Source organism: Quercus robur, chromosome 11, assembly GCF_932294415.1.
Source record: "Quercus robur chromosome 11, dhQueRobu3.1, whole genome shotgun sequence".
Classification (NCBI taxonomy): Eukaryota; Viridiplantae; Streptophyta; class Magnoliopsida; order Fagales; family Fagaceae; genus Quercus; species Quercus robur.
In genome coordinates this window covers 19,555,901-19,575,378 of record NC_065544.1, presented here as the reverse complement: position 1 = coordinate 19,575,378, position 19,478 = coordinate 19,555,901, and the positions used below count along the sequence as shown (strand labels likewise).

Here is a 19,478-nt window from a genome sequence, read left to right as displayed (position 1 = left end):
CGTTTGAGGAGTCAAGGTCGCGAAGGATCCATTTGGGTGACCCGGATCCAGATGAATAATCGATAGAGAGGTGGTTGGAAGAGATGCCAGAGTCTTTGATAGGGAGGTTCTCGCATATCCAAATTTGTGGGTTGATTACTTGGTTTGGGTTAATTCTTTGGTTGATTTTTATGGGTTGATTTCTTTGGTTTGGATTGATTTTTGTGTAGTTAGGTTTGTGTTTGCTATGGGTTGGGGAATGTTTAAGGGAATTTCAATTAATCTGGGTTTGAATTTTTTTTTTCTTTGGGATTGAATCTGGGTTTGTTGTTTGTTCCTCCAATTTGTTCTCATTGAAGTTCATGAGCAATGAAAAACCCTAACTTTTTGATTCTTGTTATATTTGTTTTTGCCTAAAAATGTGTTTTTCTAACAGCAAGCAGAGAGATGGGTTACGGAAGGCTAACGGAAGTAACTTCAGGTGGGCAAAGTGTAAAGTTTTAAACCACGATTAGGCAAAGTGAAAACGGACCATACCATAGGCGAGTTTACTGTAATTATCCCATTATTATTAAAATAGTTTATATCTTATTCATTGTCAATATAGTTTACTTTAAGTAAAACCAATCACCTAAGTTTCAAAAAATATGATTAAAAAAAAGTTAAATTAAATTCTACTCCAACTAAATTTTATTACCAAAAATCAAGAAATCAAAAATAAAATTTAATATTTATCTTGATTATCTATCATTATGTGTATTTTAATATGGTAAAACTTACAAACTTCATACTTTTTTTCAAAAATAAACTTCATACCGTTGTTACACCATTTGGTTCAATATATGTATATATTATGATATTAATTTGGTTTATGTAAAGCTTTATTAAGGTTTCAAGTGACTCAGTGCTGTGTATCCAAGAGTTAGGCAATTTTGGATATACACCACTATTAGTTTCTTTAAAACCTTCTACCATTTCCCCTTATGTGTGTGTGTTAAAATACTTAGTATTCTAAAAAAAAAAGTTTCAAGTGACTCACTAATTATTTAGATTATTTTAATAATATTTGTAAAATATTTTCTCCTTTACATTAAATTTTTAGTTAATTCACGCAGTCATAATACTAATGAGCTAGTTGTGAGGCATGTGAAGTAAAATAGAGTTATAATTCATAGTATAAAATTAAGAAGTGCCCTTGAAATTTAAACATTTAGATGAGATAATTATTGATATCAAGTAATCTTGAAAAATTGTAAGCGTAAAATCTATAAGAGGAAAATGTAATCTAATAGTAAATTTGTTAAAATTTATGTCCAACAACAAAATATTGAATGATGTAACTTAAATTATTACGTGTAACATGAATGTTATATATATCGTTATATATAAGACATGATTTAGGTATAATACTTTAGGTGCAATAGATTAGGCTCCTATACATTTAATTTTATTGTTCTTAATGAAGATAACAATATTTGTTCTTTTATTTGTCAATGCAACCTAATGTTGCACATATGTAGTGGCGGCTCCAGAAATTTTGTTTAGGAGGGTCATTAAAAAATTTTTATTAAAAAAGAACTTGAATATATCGAGTTACCGACAAAAAAAAAAAAAAATTAATACATGAAATTTTACAATTTCCTTCTACAAGTATTCAAATGTTGAATTGTTATATAATAGTTCATTATGAGTATCTATTGCCAATATGGGTAGCTATGAGCCTACAATCATTTTATTTTGTTAAGTTTATCTAACTTTTTTATTTTTATGCAATTTCTATTATCTATTTGTTATTGTTTTTATAAATATATTTTAAACTAAATGATTAAACTAAACTCATTGGTTTTGTATTAATTATTAACGCACAAGACCACACTTATTCATACATAAAATTATACACTAGTGTCTACTTAACCAATCAAATGCTTGGAAAATCACTAACTTTCAATTTTTTTTCTTGAATTTTACTAACTTTATAACAGAAAACTATTATAACATGATAACAATACACAAATATGTAACAAACCATCTCTATTTCCTAATTATTAAATTATATAAATTTATATTATATTTATATTGTACACACAAACATTCACACACATCATAATTCATACAAATAACATTATAACAAAAGGTAATGCATACAATCAATATTAGACACATTCACACACATAATATAAATTTATAAAAAATAGTGACACAATTCACAAGCACTTACTCTTTATTCTTAGAGTTGGAAATACTTGTAACAAGAGTGTGCAAATTTTAAGTCAAGGTGTGCAAAAATATTTTTAAGAAAAAATTATAGTATTAAACTAACAAAAAATATATATATATATATATATATATATTTTTTTTTTTTTTGAAGTCAGAAGGTTCGTTTGAACCCCTTGAGAATAGTGTAGCGCCGCCCCTGCACATATGTTACTTAAATTAAGTCTTGGTTTAGTAACAAACAGTAAAGTCTCTTATTGTTGAATAAGATATCCGAGTTTTGAACCTTGCCTATACCAAAAATTGATTGATATCTTGGTCTGATGATAAAGAGTAATCATCACAGAGCAGAATATATAAGTTAAAATTCTTTCATATCTCAAAAAGTCTTGGTTTAGTACCAAGTAACAACATACATGTAAAGTATTTTAATTAAAATACACACTATGTTCCTTAATGAGCCAACCAAACTAGCTTGAAGCTATTTCTTTCAATTTATTACATGATGATTTATAAAACTATCTATGCATATTATTTAAACAAGTGTAACTTAAACCGCACATAGATGATCTCTTTAATTGCTAAATAATAAGTTGGAAGAAAATAGTTTTAAACATATTTGGAGCCAACACTTTTCCAATGAACTAAATATTCCTCGAACTTATTAAGTGACAATTTATAAAATTATCCACGTGTGTTATTTAAATAAGTTACATAACTTATTACAATTAAAAAGATCACATGGCTAAAAGCACATGCCATTGGTACACCACATAGTGGGTTGGAGGAAAATTACTCTAAACTAATTTTGAGATTTTTTTTTTTCGATTATTAATACTAGGTCAGGAAAGATCTTCTTCTATGATATTTACAAGAGAGTTCAAAAATCCACACCATGACAATAGAATTACATTAAAAAAAATAAAAAATAAAACTATCCAATCAGAGGGCGAAAATGGGTAATTACCCATAAAAAGCAAACCATATAGTTAAGGGAACCGGTTTACAAACTATATGGATTTTTAGCAACTCGAGCCTTAAAGGCTCGATTTTGGGCCCCTAAATCGAGCATCTACTGCTCGATTTTCATGGGTTGTTCGTCTCTGATTTGGCACTTCTCCCAGGTGGCATCTACATGGAAATCGAGTCTCTAAGACTCGATTTACATTTAAAAAGGAAACAAAAAAAAAAACCACAAGGGCAGCACCAACGTGTTCATCAGAGAATAAATAAAAAAAAAAAAAAAAAAAAAAAACCCAGAGAAGAAGGTGTTCATCAGAGAAGAAAGAAAAAAAAAAAACCCGTGCGACCTGGGTTCGTCGCGCGACTTGGGTTCGCCTCGCGACCTGGGTCGCGGTGCGACCTGGGTTCGCCTCGCGACCTGGGTCGCGCGGCGACCTGGATCTATCACGCGCGACCTGTGTCGCCGGCCTGGATCTGGTGCGGCCTGGGTCAGCTTGAGCTGATCTCCAATTCTTCTTCTTCTTCATCTCTTTCTTTTTTTTTTTCTTTCTTTCTGCGTTTTTTTCCGTTGTTTCTGCATTTTGGTTTGCATTTTGGGTCATTAATATTTTATTTTTGGGTTAGAAATCGAGTCTTAGAGACTCGATTTCCATGTAGACGCCACCTGAAAAAAGTGCCAAATCAGAAACGAACAACCCATGAAAATCGAGCATCAGAAGCTCGATTTAGGGGCCCAAAATCGAGCCTTTAAGGCTCGAGTTGCTAAAAATCCATATAGTTTGTAAACCGGTCCTCTTAACTATATAGTTTGCTTTTGATGGGTAATTACCCATTTTCGCCCAATCAGAGAGAGAACATTGGCCTTCAATGTTCAAAACCCCGGCCGTCTAAACTCTTCAACCCCATAAACCCTTTTGTTTTTGGCAGAACAAAACCCGCGCTTTTTGTTTTTCTCTCAATTGAAGGCAGCCATGGCTGTGGACAGAGACAAGCTTGAAGATGAATCACCAATGCTCCGTTTCTACAGAATTGTTCTGGGTTGGGACTATTTCCGCCTCCTAAAGGAGTCCTGCAAGAATAAAGACAAGGAAAAGGCAGCGGATGGAGCTATTGGGCTCAAGGAAGTTAAGGACACTTACAAGGACATGGACGATTATATCTCTACTTTTGAGCCACTTATTTTCGAGGAAATCAAAGCTCAGATTACTCAGAGGACAAATGAAGATGAGGGTATTTTTCTATCTTCTTGTTTCCTTTGAATTTATCAATCAAATGGGTATCTGTCAAATTTTTTTCTCTCTTTTTTTTTGTTGGGTTGGGTTTGAATATGACCCAGAAAGCTCTTAACTTTTCCCTCAGTTTTCTCCACAGAATGGTCAATAAATTTGTTGCTTTTGCCTTTGTTTGATAAATTTTTGAAGTATGGAATGTGACACTGATAGCAATTCACACACACACAAATGCACACTGTTTAACTTTGTATTTTGGGCATTGCAGTGTCAGAATGGGAGAGGAGGCTGGTGGTGGAATGCAATGAGGTTGACGGGTTTCACTTACCGGCAGTTACTTATGCAGCTGACAATGCAAAAGAGTCCATATCACATAATGATCTTTTGCTTCTTTCAAAAGAAAAGGTAAAATGAAATCTGATCGTTTTTGCTTTCGACTTCTATGTCTCCATGCATTTTAACATACAGTTCTTGATCATTTTCTTTTTGTCTGGTGGTTTTTCATTGTGCTTATCTCATTGTGTTGGTGCCCGTTTGCTATGGCATATTTTACAGCTTTTTAAAAATGGGGTTGTTTGAAAAAGTTGTAAGTATTTTTTTTAATTAAAAAAACTGTACTTGCTTTTCTATTTTCGATTTCTTTTTTTTTTTTTTGTTGGGGGGGTGGGCGCACATTTGGGAAACAATGTATTTGGGTGTATATTATGCCATGTTTTGTTTCTTAGAAAATTTTTGAAAAAGGAAAAGTAAATCTTGGGGCACTGCAAGGTTAATTTTCTGCAAAAAAATCAACTAGTTAGCTTTGGTTGATTGCAACATTTAATTCAAGATAATCCGATAAACTGAAATATTGGTTCGAATTTTGTGTTTTTCCTCTTCTCCTCTTGAACTCTGGTAACCGAAAGGTAGCTTTATATATGGTAACTGAATTTAATTTATAATGCTTGGGCTCTCATTGATTGGAGTGTTGCTTATTGCAGTTTCAAGATGGTACAAGACTCCCAACGACATATGCATTTGCATTGGTGGAGAACTGCCAGAATGATCGTTTTAGACTTAGAATGCATCTGGCTGGAGAAGTACAGCATTATAATACAGATGTAGTTAAATCTTGTCAAAGGCTATTAAATATGCGGTCTTTGATTACTTCTCCTACTAGCGAAGTGGAGAAACTCTTTTACAGTCTAAAGGTAAGTTTTTTCTCATTAAATTATTGAACGTTTTAAGACTAGCTACTTATATGCAGTCCTTTATTCTTCTGAGATTCTTTTTTATTTATCTATTATTGTTTTAAATTTTGAATCCAGAGTATGAAACTGTTTAATTCTAAGGAAATTTCTGTTTATTTTTCCTGTCTTTACACAATTGTTATCAAAAGTCCCGAAAAAAAATGACAAAAGATAACAAGTAAAAAAATTTGACAATAGATATTTTTTTAATAGAAATATATTAGCTCAAGTTGGTTATAGTTTTTTATATGAACATGATTGTGATTGTTCTCTCTTTGAAATTGTAGTCTTCATCATCTTGTCCATTTGATTGACATGCCCTTACAAAGAGATGTTTGAGAGTTGTTGACAAGCATTTGAAATTAAATATATATATTTTTTTATCACTGTGTTTTCTCTGAAAAGTGGCAAATTTGCAAGAGGATATGAAACCTTTATAATTGTGGATGGTGTTTGTGTGCCCTTACCTTAGAAGTAAAACCTTAAAGCAAAGAAGAGTGGGGAGGGCAAGTGCCATGGAATATATATAGGGATTAAAATTGATGCTGGACAAAAGTTTGAATGAACTTTGATACCAATTTTGATGTAGGATCTCTAGGAATTCAGCACTAAAGTAGATTTTGTGATCAGATCTTGAAGTCCTGCATAGGGTTTTATCTTATGTAGGTTCAGGTAATTAAAAAGATTGCTCTTGAATATGTTTGATGGCTGTTTGGTATTAAAGCAGTGAATTGAACAAGAAAAGGCAGATAAATACTAGGCAATCACATCTAGGTTTTGCTAAGCAATCACACTTGGGTAGGAGAAGGCAATCACACCCTCAAAGGCTTAAAAGAAGTGCCTGGAGTTTTATTAAAATCAGTCTCACTATCTTTCCTCTATTGAATATACAAGACTCTCTTATAGGTTATTGTCAATACTACTCCTAGAAGAACCAGAACTCCTAGGATTCCTAGTAACAAAGAAAACTAATATAAAAGGAGAGGAATGCAAGGACTTTTAAAGGCATGGAACGTTCCGTGACATATGTGAAATTCCAATTTTTATGTACTTTGTTCAGTTGGATGAGCTCATTTATGTGGCCATTCAGCTTCTAATTTATTGGATTTCACTATGATGAATAGCTTTTGCAAAATGGTTGGTTTTCCTATGGTAAAACGTGAAGCTCAATGTGTGGCTTTATTTCGTCTATTAGAATAGGAGTGCCTTGAGGTAGCTAATGATGGCTGTAATCGGTGACTGGTTAAAGCTGGACAGAAAGGTCTTAGGGAATTGCGGGGTCTGATATCTACAGTAAACTATGATGGGACTTACTCTTGGAATAGAGGTTCGTCGACTGGTTTAGGGGCTATTGGTGGTTATAAATGTCCTTAAGACTTCTTTCTTGGAATGTTAGGGGGTTAAATAACCCTCAAAAGAGGGAGGTTTGTAAGAATCTTTTGAAGGAATGGAGATGTGATATTGTATGTTTGCAGGAAATTAAACTTTCTTCTTTAAATTCTGCTCTTGTGCGGAGCTTATGGGGTAGTCCCTTCACTGATTGGGCTGTATTGGACGCGCTTCAAACATCTGGGGGGGTTTTGCTGATTTGGGATAAACGGGTGGTTGAGAAAATTGATGTATTTGTTGGTCAGTTCTCTGTTAGTGTTATTCTTAGGGGAGTAATGGATGGTTTTGAATGGGTCTGCACTAGTCTATATGGTCCCAATGCTGATCATCATAGGGCTGCTTTGTGGGAGGAGTTGTCCAGGGTAAGGGTCAGGTGGAACACAGCTTGTCTCTTATTTGGTGATTTTAATATTATTAGATACCCATGTAAGAGGCTTGGTTGTGAGTCTTTTAGCCTAGCCATGTTTGCATTCTCGGACTTTATTGAGAATAATTATCTAGTGGATTTACCATTGGATGGGGCTTCTTTCACCTAGTTTAGAGACGCTGAGCTGCAAGCTATGTCCCGTATTGATAGGACACTGGTTTCTATGGATTGGGTGGATCATTTTGGTAATGTGTCTCAAAAGGTGCTCCCTTGTGTTATCTCTGGTCATTGTCCACTTTTGGTGGAAGTTGGTGGAGTTGGTAGTGGTCGCTGTGCTTTTAAGTTTGAGAATATGTGGCTCAAAGTTGAGGGTTTTGTCGAGAGAGTTAAACAATGGTGGGAGGGGTATAGCTTTATGGGCTCCCCAAGTTTCGTTCTAGCTCAGAAATTAAAAGCTCTTAAAGAAGACCTCAAGAAGTGGAATAAGGAGGAATTTGGAGATTTAGCATTTAGGAAGAAGTGTTTACTGGCTGAATTCATGGGTCTAGATGCTAAGGAAGAACTGTTGGGCCTCTCAACTACGGAACAATCCCGCCGTACACAGGTTAAAGGTGATATTGCAGCATTAGCTGTGTTAGAAGAGACTTTTTGGAGACAAAAGTCTCGTGCTCTGTATGTGAAGGAGGGAGATAACAACACTCGGTTCTTTCATAGATTAGTGAATTCTAATAGAAGAGCTAATCACATTAGAAGCATCAAGGTAGATGGTGTCTTATATGAGAACGGCTTTGCTGTACAATCTCGGGTAGTTTAGTTCTATCAAAATCTCTACACAGAGATAGGTATGTGGCGTCCAATGGTGGATGGACTGGATTTTGCTTGCATTGGAGAGGAGGAAAGGGTGTCTTTGGAGAGGGAGTTCTCTAAAGAAGAGGTTACCCAGGTTTTGATGGAGATGGAGGGGGATAAAGCACCTGGGCCAGATGGCTTCACCATGGCTTTTTTTCAAAAATGTTTTGAGTGTGGTGGAGGTGGATGTCATGGCTGTTTTTGAGCACTTTCACAGGTATTCAGTGTTTGAACGGTCTTTAAATGCCTTGTTTCTCTCTCTAATTCCCAAGAAAAATAATGTTATTGATGTTAAGGATTTTCAGCCTATTAGTTTGGTAGGGAGTGTATACAAGTTGTTGTCTAAGGTGTTGGCAAATAGATTGAGGGTTGTGCTAGATGGTCTCATCTCTAAGTCTCAAAATTCTTTTGTTGGTGGGAGACAAATTTTGGATTTAGTGCTCATTGCTAATGAGTGCCTAGATAGCAGATTGAAGAGTCATGTTCTCGGTGTGGTTTGTAAATTGGACATTGAGAAAGCCTATGACCATGTGAATTGGAATGCATTATTCTATTTGTTGGGTAGGATGGGTTTTGGGGTGAAATGGAGGGGGTGGATTAAGGCTTGCATAACTACTGTTCGCTTCTCTATTATTGTGAATGGATCTCCGGTAGGTTTTTTTGGAAGCTCCCGTGGGTTGAGACAAGGTGATCTGCTATCCCCTCTTCTTTTCCTTTTAATTATGGAAGTACTAAGTAGGATTTTGAAGAAAACTGAGGAGTGTGGTTTGCTTCATGGTTTTCATGTGAGGCCAGTTAACTCTATAGGGGTACGCATTTCACACTTGCTGTTTGTTGATGGTACCATCTTGTTTTGTGATGCTTCTAGAGATCAATTGTTGTCTATTAGGCTAGCTTTGACTTGCTTCCAAGCATTTACTGGTTTGAAAGTAAATGTGGGGAAGAGTGAGTTTGTTCCGGTTGGGGAGGTTGGAAATATACATGCTTTGGCTACCATACTTCGATGTAGGGTGGGTAGTCTGCCTATGAAATACTTAGGAATGCCATTAGGTACTCCATACAAAATAGCATCTGTTTGGAATCCTATCTTGGAGAGGATGGAGAAGAAACTCTCAGGTTGGAAGCGTCTCTATTTATCAAAGGGAGGTAGACATACTCTATTGAAGAGTACTCTTTCTAGCCTTCCTACATACTATCTATCCTTATTTGTCATCTCTGTAGTTGTGGCTGATAGGTTGGAGCGTATTTAGAGAAAATTTTTATGGGGATCTTCGGAGGAGTGTTTCAAGTATCTTTTGGTGGCTTGGGAGAAGGTGTGTATACCGTTAGAAATGGGTGGTTTAGGAATCAGGAAGTCAATGCATTTTAATAAAGCCTTGTTAGGGAAATGGTTATGAAGGTTTGGACAAGAAGGCACTCATTTTTGGAGGAGGGTTATTGCATCTAAATATAGAGAGGGTCAAGGGGGGTGGACTACTAAACCATGTAGAAGGGCCCACGAATGTGGTCTATGGCGTGGTATTCATGATGGATGGGAGAGTTTCTCCAAACATGTGGCCCTAGTGGTGGGTGATGGCACTTGTATTCTTTTTTGGCATGATAAGTGGGTTGGAGATAACACACTTAAAATGCTCTATCCTCAGTTGTATATGTGTTCTAATGACAAGGATGTTTGCATTTTTGATGTAGTATGCTACCAGGAGGGCGGAAACGATAGAATTTGGAATTTGAGATTTTATAGGGATTTTCATGAAAGGGAATTAGAGGTTGCCATCTCTTTCCTTGAGTTCATTCAATCTCGGATCCCTAGGGGTGTTGGGAGTGATACTTTCTCATTGGTGTCTCAATGGGAATGGCAAGTTTGATACTCGGTCCTATTACAATAACATTCGGGGTGCATTTGCCTCCAATTTTCCGTGGAAGGGTGTTTGGAAAGTTAAGATTCCTAAGAGGGTGGCATTTTTTGTGTGGACAGCGGTTCTTAGGCAGATCCTCATATTGGATAATCTTATACTTAGGGGGCGCATTTTGGTGAATCGGTGTTGTATGCGTCATCATAATGAGGAAACTGTGGATCATCTCCTCCTCCATTGTCCTGTAGCTCACTCATTGTGGGTATATATGTTTCAAATATTTGGGATCCAATGGGTCATGCTAGGCTCTGTGGAAAGCTTGGTGTATTGTTGGAGCTATTGGCTAGGAAAATTTAATTCAGACATATGGAATATGGTTCTTGGTTGTCTGATGTGGATTGTTTGGATGAAAAGAAACCAACGCTTTTTTGAGAAATCCTTGGTTCAATTACAAACTCTATGCTAGAAGACTTTATTTGATTGGTCTAGGTGTTGGGGCTTCTCAGATTACTCTACCATCTTGGAGTTTATTTCTTCTCTTAGTATTGCACTTTAAGTTTTTCCTTCTTGTTTGATGCTGATTGTTTGCTTGTTGCATTTCTTTGTGTTCACCATCATGAACACCTTGTATTTGCTTACTTTTGTTTTATAGGTTTTTTAATAATACTCTTATTACCTATCAAAAAAAAGGATTTCACTATTCTCGTACTTTCTCTTGAAACCTTATTGTGGCTACAGTATATATCCCCATATACTGTCTGGTGCACTTTATAAATTTTTTTTATTTGAATAAAAATTACTTAAAAAAAAAAAAAAAACTAATTAAGAACTTCTAAACCAAATAGAAAAATGACTCAAAAAATAAAATAAGACTCATTGGCCTTTAGTACAGCCTTGTTCCCTGAAACTTACCAAACTACCCCTATTTTGGCAAAACTTATTAAACTGAACCAGTAACTATTGAACCTAAAGAAACTTTATACCAAGACTAAATAATAAATAAAGTAGCCTATGAAAGGTGCCAAGAAGGCCTCACATTGAAACTCGACCACAATTCTTGAATATTTTGGTATTTAATCTTGTTTTTCCCCTCGAACTCTTTCTTGCCTGCATAAAAAATGAGGCAGCACTGCATGGTAAGGCATCAATATTTGATGTTCTTTGTGTTGTATACTCATGTTTCTTATTTCAATAAATTCTGTCGTGTGGTTGGTATGTCATATAGACTCTATTATCTCCAGTCAATTTCAATGTTATGAATGTACTACAAGGTCAGTGCAACATTCACCAATTATATGCCAACATTTTCACAGAGATTTGATAGCAATTTGTGATATTATAAGCCTCTTGAGAAGGACTAGGAAGGACAAATATGTCGCGGTTCCCATTTTGAAGATTTTGTGATTTACTTAGGTGTAAGTATCAAAATTGTTTTTTTGAATTGGTATACTCAGCTCAGAATTAAGTAGGTATGATAGATAAGGTGCGCTGGAGACTTAATAAGTGTTGCTTACTCTGATTTTCCTTTGAAGGCAGTCTGGAAAGTAAGAATTCCTATGAAGGTAGATTTCTTTGTATGCATCACGGCCCAGGGGAAAATTCTAACTATGGATAATCTTATCAAAAGTAGTATGGTGATGGGAAACAGGTGTAATTTGTGTAAAAGAAGTGGTGAAAATGTGGACCATTTGCTATTGCATTGTCCAGTAGCTATTTGTAGTGAAGTGAGTGATGCTGAAGAAGATGAAAAGATTGTTTTAATGTTGGCGAAGAAGTTCCAAGACTTCAGGAATAAAGCTCGGAATGTTGCCCCTTCTTGTTTTAATGTGGCATGTAAGGAGGGAAAGGGATAGGAGGACGTTTGTTGAACAGGAACTATCTATAGAGAGATTCAAAGCTCAGTTCCTTGGGTCTCTTTTTTACTGGTTGTTCTTGAACGAGAATAGACCTCCAACATATAAGATTTTATGAATTAATTGTCTTTGTAATTTAACTTTGCAAACCGCTCCTCAACCGAAAAATAAAATCTAAAGATTTAATAGTGAATGGGAACTGTAGTAATTGAGCCCAAACATAATTGTTACTTTGTTAATTTTATTCGGAATTTGATTGATAAGGTTGACCATTAGTGGTGTTTTGCTTTACTGGATTTTAGTTTAGACTAATATAATGCTTGTAATGATCTTTCTATTCGTTGTTGATACAGCTCAGCTTCTTGCTTACAGCACTCTAATATTTTAAGCAGTTTTGTTTGATCTTGTCCATCAGGCTGGCAAGATCTTTTTTCTCCTTGTACATAGCCAATCAAAATATTCATTTAACCATACTTTATCCTATATGAAGTTTGTTTTCATTCTTGCTGATGAACTTTCTTTTATCAAGTAATGAATGGAATACATCTTGCAGATCTGCAGTTTATCAACTATTGCTCGTGAATATATGGCTCTGTGGTCAATTGGCTCTCTCCCTTTTAAGGATCTGATATTATCAGCTACTGAAAAAAGTCTTGGTTCTGAAAACCAAGGTTGGAAAATTTCTAAGTTCCTAGAGGAATATATAAAAGACAATCATAATGAAACCCAACAAGAAGCCATACAGGTAAAACACTACTCAAATGATTAAATATGATTATCAATTGCTTGCATTTTTAATATGATTGCTACTACCCTAACATGGTGTTGCTTACATGTTGCAACAACCCGACAGTTTTTCAACTCTCTTTCTGTTCCCATCTTTTTTCATTATCTTTTTATGTAATATTTAAGGATTATGCTAATCTGTTGCTATGAGTGTTATTGTCTGTTGCAGGCTGGTCTAGCACGTAAAGCTTTTGTTCTGATTCAGGTTCGTATTATGTTTTCTTGAGTTTCTTATAGATTTATTTACGACATGCTTTTCTGTTATTTATCTTCTACTTGGTTTTTCGCATTCAAGTGGTACATGAGTGGGGTTTAGAACGTTGTGAGATAGTTTGGTTCCTATCTAGCGTTGGTGTTACAGGGAGAACTGCGAGGAGCCACACAGACAACCACACTGATAGCCATAGTCGTTAATCCAAACTTCTAATTATAGATTGGTGATGTCAGATTGCTACAGTAGCCATGGGAACAGGATCTAGAATCTGTTTTCAATGTTTTTTATGCTACAGTAATTTGAGGTTTTTTAATGTATTAGACCCACTTCAGACATTTGATTGAGAAGATTCCTGCATGGTTTTGGAGGTCACTGGTCACCTCACAAAGAGCCTAGGGTTATATCGGTTTCAATTTTATAAGTTGGTTTATGAGTAGTGACGACTCCAGGAATTTTGTTTAGGGGGGTCATTAAAAAATTTTAATAAAAAAAGAACTTGAATATATTGAGTTACTGACCCAAAAAAAAAAAAAAATTAATACATGAAGTTTTACAATTTCCTTCTACAAGTATTCAAATTTTGAATTGTTCTATGATAGTTCATTATAAGTATCTATTGTCAATGTGGATAGTTATGAGCCTATAATCATTTTATTTTGTTAAGTTTACCTAACATTTTTATTTTTATGCAGTTTTTATTATCTATTTGTTATTGTTTTTATAAAAAATATTTTAAACTAAATGACTAAACTCATTGGCTTTGTATTAATTATTGACACACACAACCACACTCATTCATACATAAAATTATACACTAGTGTCTACTTAACCAATCAAATACTTGGACAATCACTAACTTTACATTTTTTTTCTTGAATTTTACTAACTTTATAACAAAAAGTTATCATAACATGATAACGATATACACACATGTAACAAACTATATCTATTTCCTAATTATTAAATTATATATATTTATATTATAATGTACACACAAACATCCACACACATCATAATTCACACAAATAATATTATAATAAAAAGTAATGCATGCAATCAATATTAGACACATTCACACACATAATATAAATTTATAAAAAATAGTGACACTTACAATTCACAAACACTTACTTTTTATTCTTAGAGTTGGAAATACTTGTAATAAGGGTGTGTAAAATTTAAGTCAGTGTGTGTAAATATATTTTTAAGAAAAAAATTTTAGTATTAAACTAACAAATTTTTTTTTTTTGGAAGTCAGGGTGTTCATTTGAACCCCCTGAGAATAGTGTAGCACTGCCCCTGTTTATGAGTCATGGATCTGTTTACATGTAGTGGTTGATTGTAATATTATTGGAAAACCTGTGCAGATTTTTATTTTTGATATTTTTATGGATATTTTTGTGACTAATCTGAGTTTAAAGAACTCTAGTTCCTAGAGTTTTAACCAAGTATATGATGTGCATATTAGGAATTCCATGTGATTGACTGTTTTAATCCTATTAGAAGCAGGGAAAGTTTTTGAGTCTATGAAGATGACTTGTTGTACCCAAACATAGTTTGATTTATGGAAGTGATTTGGTTTTGTTGAAGACACGGATGCTAGCTTCTACCTCTCCCCTCTCTTCCCTTATCTTTGTTTTCATCATCTTCTTCCTCACCAGCCCCTTACAGCTTTTTATTGTATCAAATTTTATGGAAAGATTGCTTTTCTAGTCTTTTCTGTCTATCTCCATTTCATATTATTAATGTTGTAATTGTTGTAAGTGCTAGCCAACAGATTCTAGAGTAATTTACCAATAAAAAAAATTGAACGTGCTTCTATGAACATTGAGAATACAAATTATTAACAAAGAGCATCCTGTCATTCTTTACTCAGAAAATAGTGTTTTGTTTTATGTAACAAGAACTATTTTTTATTTTGCACATTCTGGTTTGGTTAAATTATGTATTTAGGTACTGTAAAACGTGGATACTGACCATATGCTTCCTTTTAGGGCCCCCCAGGAACAGGAAAAACAAAGACCATTCTTGGGCTTCTAAGTGCCATTTTGCATGCGACTCCAGCAAGAGTGCTCTCCAAGTAAAAATATCCCCCTCTCCCCTTTCTTTCCCTCCATTAGTATTTGGCATAAGTATTTTATCATTCCTAGGTTATGGTGTCTGTTGTAATTATGAGGAGTGCAGAATGGGATATATCATACAGTTCATTCTATGGCTCATTTATTCTTATATGTTTCCTGCTTTCTTTTTCATGTAGAGGCGAATTCCTTGAAATGAAGCGTGGGCCACAATTACCTATTCAGGAGAAGTATGTGTTGTTACTAACCCTTTTCTTCTTTTTTAAGACGTTCATATTTTTTTCATATATTTGACTTGAATGTTATATATGTCTATCTATCTATATATGTTTTCACATGTTGACTATTCCAATTATTGCTTTATACTATTTGGAGAAGTATGATCATTCTCATTTGGGATTGTTCTTTTTTTTTTAAAATAAGTAAAATTTCATAATTAACTGAAAAGAGTGCCAACTATGTACACAACAACAGGTACACAAAAATTAAGCATGGAAAGTATAACGATCAAGCAAATCAGGCAAAGAAGCAAAAGAAAAATAAACTTGAGGCATTTACCCACTCAAACAAAGTCTTGAGAAATAACCCAATCAACCACAAACAGTAAAAAATACATATTCCACAACTCTCTAGCAAGAGTGTGAAGTAAATGATCAAGAATTTTTCCATCTCGCTGACGCATCAATCCATCACAACTTATTGCCACCTTCACAGGTTATTAGTAGTTAAGATTTCCCCCAATGCTAATGTCCAATGGAAAAAACTGGCCTTTATTGGCACCTTAGGTTTCCATAGGCTCGTCCAAGGAAAAGATGATTAAGCTATCAAGTGTAACACTTTATAGTAGGACCTGACTTCAAAAACCTCCCATGAAGATGGATTCCAACAAAGCATCTCCACTCCACCCTGTCTTATCAGCCTAGAATAGGCCAGATCTATAAAAGAGACAGCCGACTCTAATTCCTAGTCTTAGAACGGCCAAGTAAAACTTACATCTCAATGGTGACTTTCCCCTATAAAAGACAAGTTCCTCCACTGAGGCATCTTTGTCACGTGCTATACCAAAAGGTTCTGGGAAGCTCTCCCTCAGAGGTAGCCCCCCACACTAGGAATCATGCCCAAATCTTATAGAGGAACCATCCCCCACCTTAGAACTAACAAATCGGTTAAAATTGTCCCAACCCTTTCTGATATTCTTCCATAAGCAAAACCCTATACAGACCCTAAACATTGTTAGGGCACCCTTCTTCACAAAGCATCCCCCTCAATCACACCACCATAGCCATTTCCCCAACAAAGCATGATTAAAGAAGACAAATTTCTGAAGTGGTTCACAAACATTCCTCCAATTAACCAGGTGATATTTGAAGTGGTTCACAAACATCCCTTGATGACTTTTCAATACAATGAGCAACACCTGTTGGGATAGGAAACAAGGATAAGTAGTAGGTATGAAGACAGGAAAAGTGGTCTTTATCAAAGTCAACTGACCCCCCTTATAGAGATGCATTCTTTTACATTTGCTTTGAGCCAATAGCCCTGTAGCTCAACCGACACTTCCTAGTGTTTCCAATGGAGACGTCCAGGGTTCAAATGCTTCCTCCCCCAACCATCTCAAAACATAGCTTTCGCTTTTAAGGAGGAGCCTAAGGGAAGCCCCTAACGTGTCATGGGGAGCTGAGCTACTTTGCATCCCAAAATATTTTCAACATTTGACGCTTCACCTACTAGGACCATTTCAGATTTCCCCAAATTTATATTAAATCCAAAAATACCTAAACCACACAAAATTAGATTCCAAATGCCACATTTGCTCTAGATCAGCCCCACAAAAAATCAACATGTCATCCTCAAAGAGAAAATGTGAGATCATGATTGGAGTAGCATGTCGGCTACCAACTGAGAAATCTGATATATAATTTCCTCGTCTCGCCCTCTCCAGACACCTACCTAGAGCCTCCATGAAAATTATGAGCAAAAGAGGGAATAAAGGGTCTCCTTGTCTGAGCCCCTGTGAGCTATGAAGGAAACCACTAAGGCTGCCATTCACTTGAACTGATGATGCAGGAGGCAATGGGAAGACATTTATTATATTTTATTTGATTTTATGTATCAAAGGCAATTTCTTACACAATACCCCTAGCATGCCAAACTTTAGATGACTATCTAAACATTTGTTGGTAAATTAGTACAGAGTCCAAATTTGTCTCCCTCTAATAGAAGTATTTTGGGCTTCAGAGACCACCTTTCCCAGTACCATTTTCAACCTTTTAGCTGGAACTTTGGCAATAATTTTATAAACTCCAGTAATTAGACTAATAGGTTGAAAATCCTTAATATCTACCTCTCAAGCCTTTTTTTTTTTTTTTTTTTTTTTTTTTTTGGGAATAAGAGCGATAAATTTAGCATTAAGACTCTTCTCAAAAGTACCGTGTTTATGGAGAAAGTGGAATACCCTCATGATATCCACCTTTAAAATGTCCCAGCAATTTTGGAAGAAAGTCATTGTGAACCCATCTGGTCCAGGGCTTATTTTTTGATAAGTAATTGAACTTCATTAAAGAACTTGAAAAAAAAAAAGCGTGTACAGGTAGTATACTATTGTCTAAAAAGAAATGTAGAAAGAATTTTTTTTTTTTTTTTTAAAGATCAACGTCTTTGTATCACTGGACAAGGCATAAAGAATCTAGAAACTCCATTAAGGAGTATGTAGAAAGGGTGTAGGACTGTGAAGCTCATACAAATAGAGTCTTCATGAAGAGAAACTTAAGATAGGCAAAGAAAGATCCTTTCCCTCAAACGTGCGTTGATTTTGGCCCAGGGCTTTATCTCCATTCATAACTGCCTCATAAACCTCTTCCTCTGTAAAACTAATATCCAGCCTATTAGATTCCTCATCATCAATAACTGAAAAGCTAAGTCATCCAACAGAAGGCGTTGGACTCCTGCTTCAGCATACAAAAGCTGGTAATTTTTTCGCATTAATTTCAGCCTGGTTTGTGGACATCTCCCTATTCACAGCTAGCTGCACTATAGTGTTACTTTGACAATGTGAGTTTCAAGGTGATAGAAAAACTTCGTGTTTTTATCCCCTTCTTTTAGTGAAAGCATCTGAGACTTTTGTCTTCAACTTATTTCCTCCAATGGCATAGTTTTCATCCAGCGACTTGATGCAACCTACCAGAGTGTTTTTCTTTGCATTACATTTCCAAACTCCAGTACATTCCACTTGTTCAAATCTAACTTGCCTTCAACTTGTTGGTAATAAGACTAGGTGAGCTGAGATATTGGTAAGAATCCCACCATCCTTTCACCCTATGAGTAAAGCATTCAACCTTCATCAACATGCTCAAGTCTAAATGGGCTCTGGCTTCATTGCAAGAACCCACACTCCACGAGAACAGGAAAATGGTCAAACAGTAACCATTGGAGATGCCTCTATGTTTTAGTAGAATAGTGCCCCTCCAAAAACAATCTTCAAATTTGTGCCCCTAACAGCGCCCTCACACTATTGTTTTTTCTCCTCTTAGAACTCTTGATCTCATATTTGAGGTGGTAATCAAAATTTTCAATTACCTATAAACCCTAGACTCTGAAATGCATTTGGTTTTTTTGGGACTACTGCCATCACTCCTGTCTCCCAAAGCAACTTCAGTTGCACTCAACAAATCCATGATGTCCTCAAAACCATCATAAGAGGTTCCCAAGTACCTACCAAACCCTCTGAATTTCTTCTTCACCTAGCTTGAATGCTTCTTCTGTGATCTAGGTGGGTTCTCTTTGACTACCTTGTCTCTTTCATCATCAACCTCTGGGAGGGTCATCGCCAGTGGTTTGACTTACAAAGGATCACCATCACAAAACCCAGCTGAGCCAGCTCAGCAGTCAAAGTTGTCAGAGCAATCTCACTGTATCCCTCATCGTTAGTGTCAAGATCAGTCTCAACGATGTTGTCATCCTCCTCTAAAAGATTTTGGCACAGTAACAACCTCTTCCCCTCTTTTGTGTCTCTTCAGTGTCATTCTAGTCCTTGGAAAAGGTAATGGGATCTCCGGCAACACAATCAGCCCACCTCAGCAATCCATGGGGAACAATATCCTTCTCCCATTGCACAGTTGCTGCAATCAATTAGTTGTGTCGCTGGAGATGCGGCTAACATTGGCCGCTGTGAGGGATCCAAGATGGCATAGCGTCTCCATGCTAGTCTCATCGATCGGCCCTTCTGCTGCAATTGGCAGTGGTTGCGACAAGGGGTTAGGGGAGGGCCACCTCAAGAAGCTTCAAGGATAATTCCTTTTTACCCACTTTTGATGGGTCGGGCTTTGGGGATTAATTCAAAGAGAGGCCTTGGTTGTGCTATTCGTTGTACCTGTTGGGCTGGTGTTTGTATACAAAACTTCAGCCCACTTTACTCACCATTATCCACTTGGGCCGCACTCCAAAATCACCTTAAATTTAATTCGGCACAAGCATTG

At 35.7% G+C, this 19,478-nt stretch overlaps 1 protein-coding gene across 1 annotated transcript in view; it reads left to right on the top strand.

The window, feature by feature from the left end:
* Positions 1 to 3,902: 3,902 nt before the first annotated feature.
* Positions 3,903 to 19,478, top strand: part of LOC126705449 (probable helicase MAGATAMA 3) — a 34,068-nt gene continuing 18,492 nt past the window's right edge. The window contains exons 1-7 of the mRNA XM_050404473.1: positions 3,903 to 4,386; positions 4,654 to 4,790; positions 5,366 to 5,575; positions 12,479 to 12,670; positions 12,881 to 12,916; positions 14,920 to 15,005; positions 15,183 to 15,233. Coding sequence (XP_050260430.1) covers positions 4,128 to 4,386; positions 4,654 to 4,790; positions 5,366 to 5,575; positions 12,479 to 12,670; positions 12,881 to 12,916; positions 14,920 to 15,005; positions 15,183 to 15,233 — 971 coding nt within the window. The 5' untranslated portion in view covers positions 3,903 to 4,127. The remainder of the gene's footprint in view (positions 4,387 to 4,653; positions 4,791 to 5,365; positions 5,576 to 12,478; positions 12,671 to 12,880; positions 12,917 to 14,919; positions 15,006 to 15,182; positions 15,234 to 19,478) is intronic.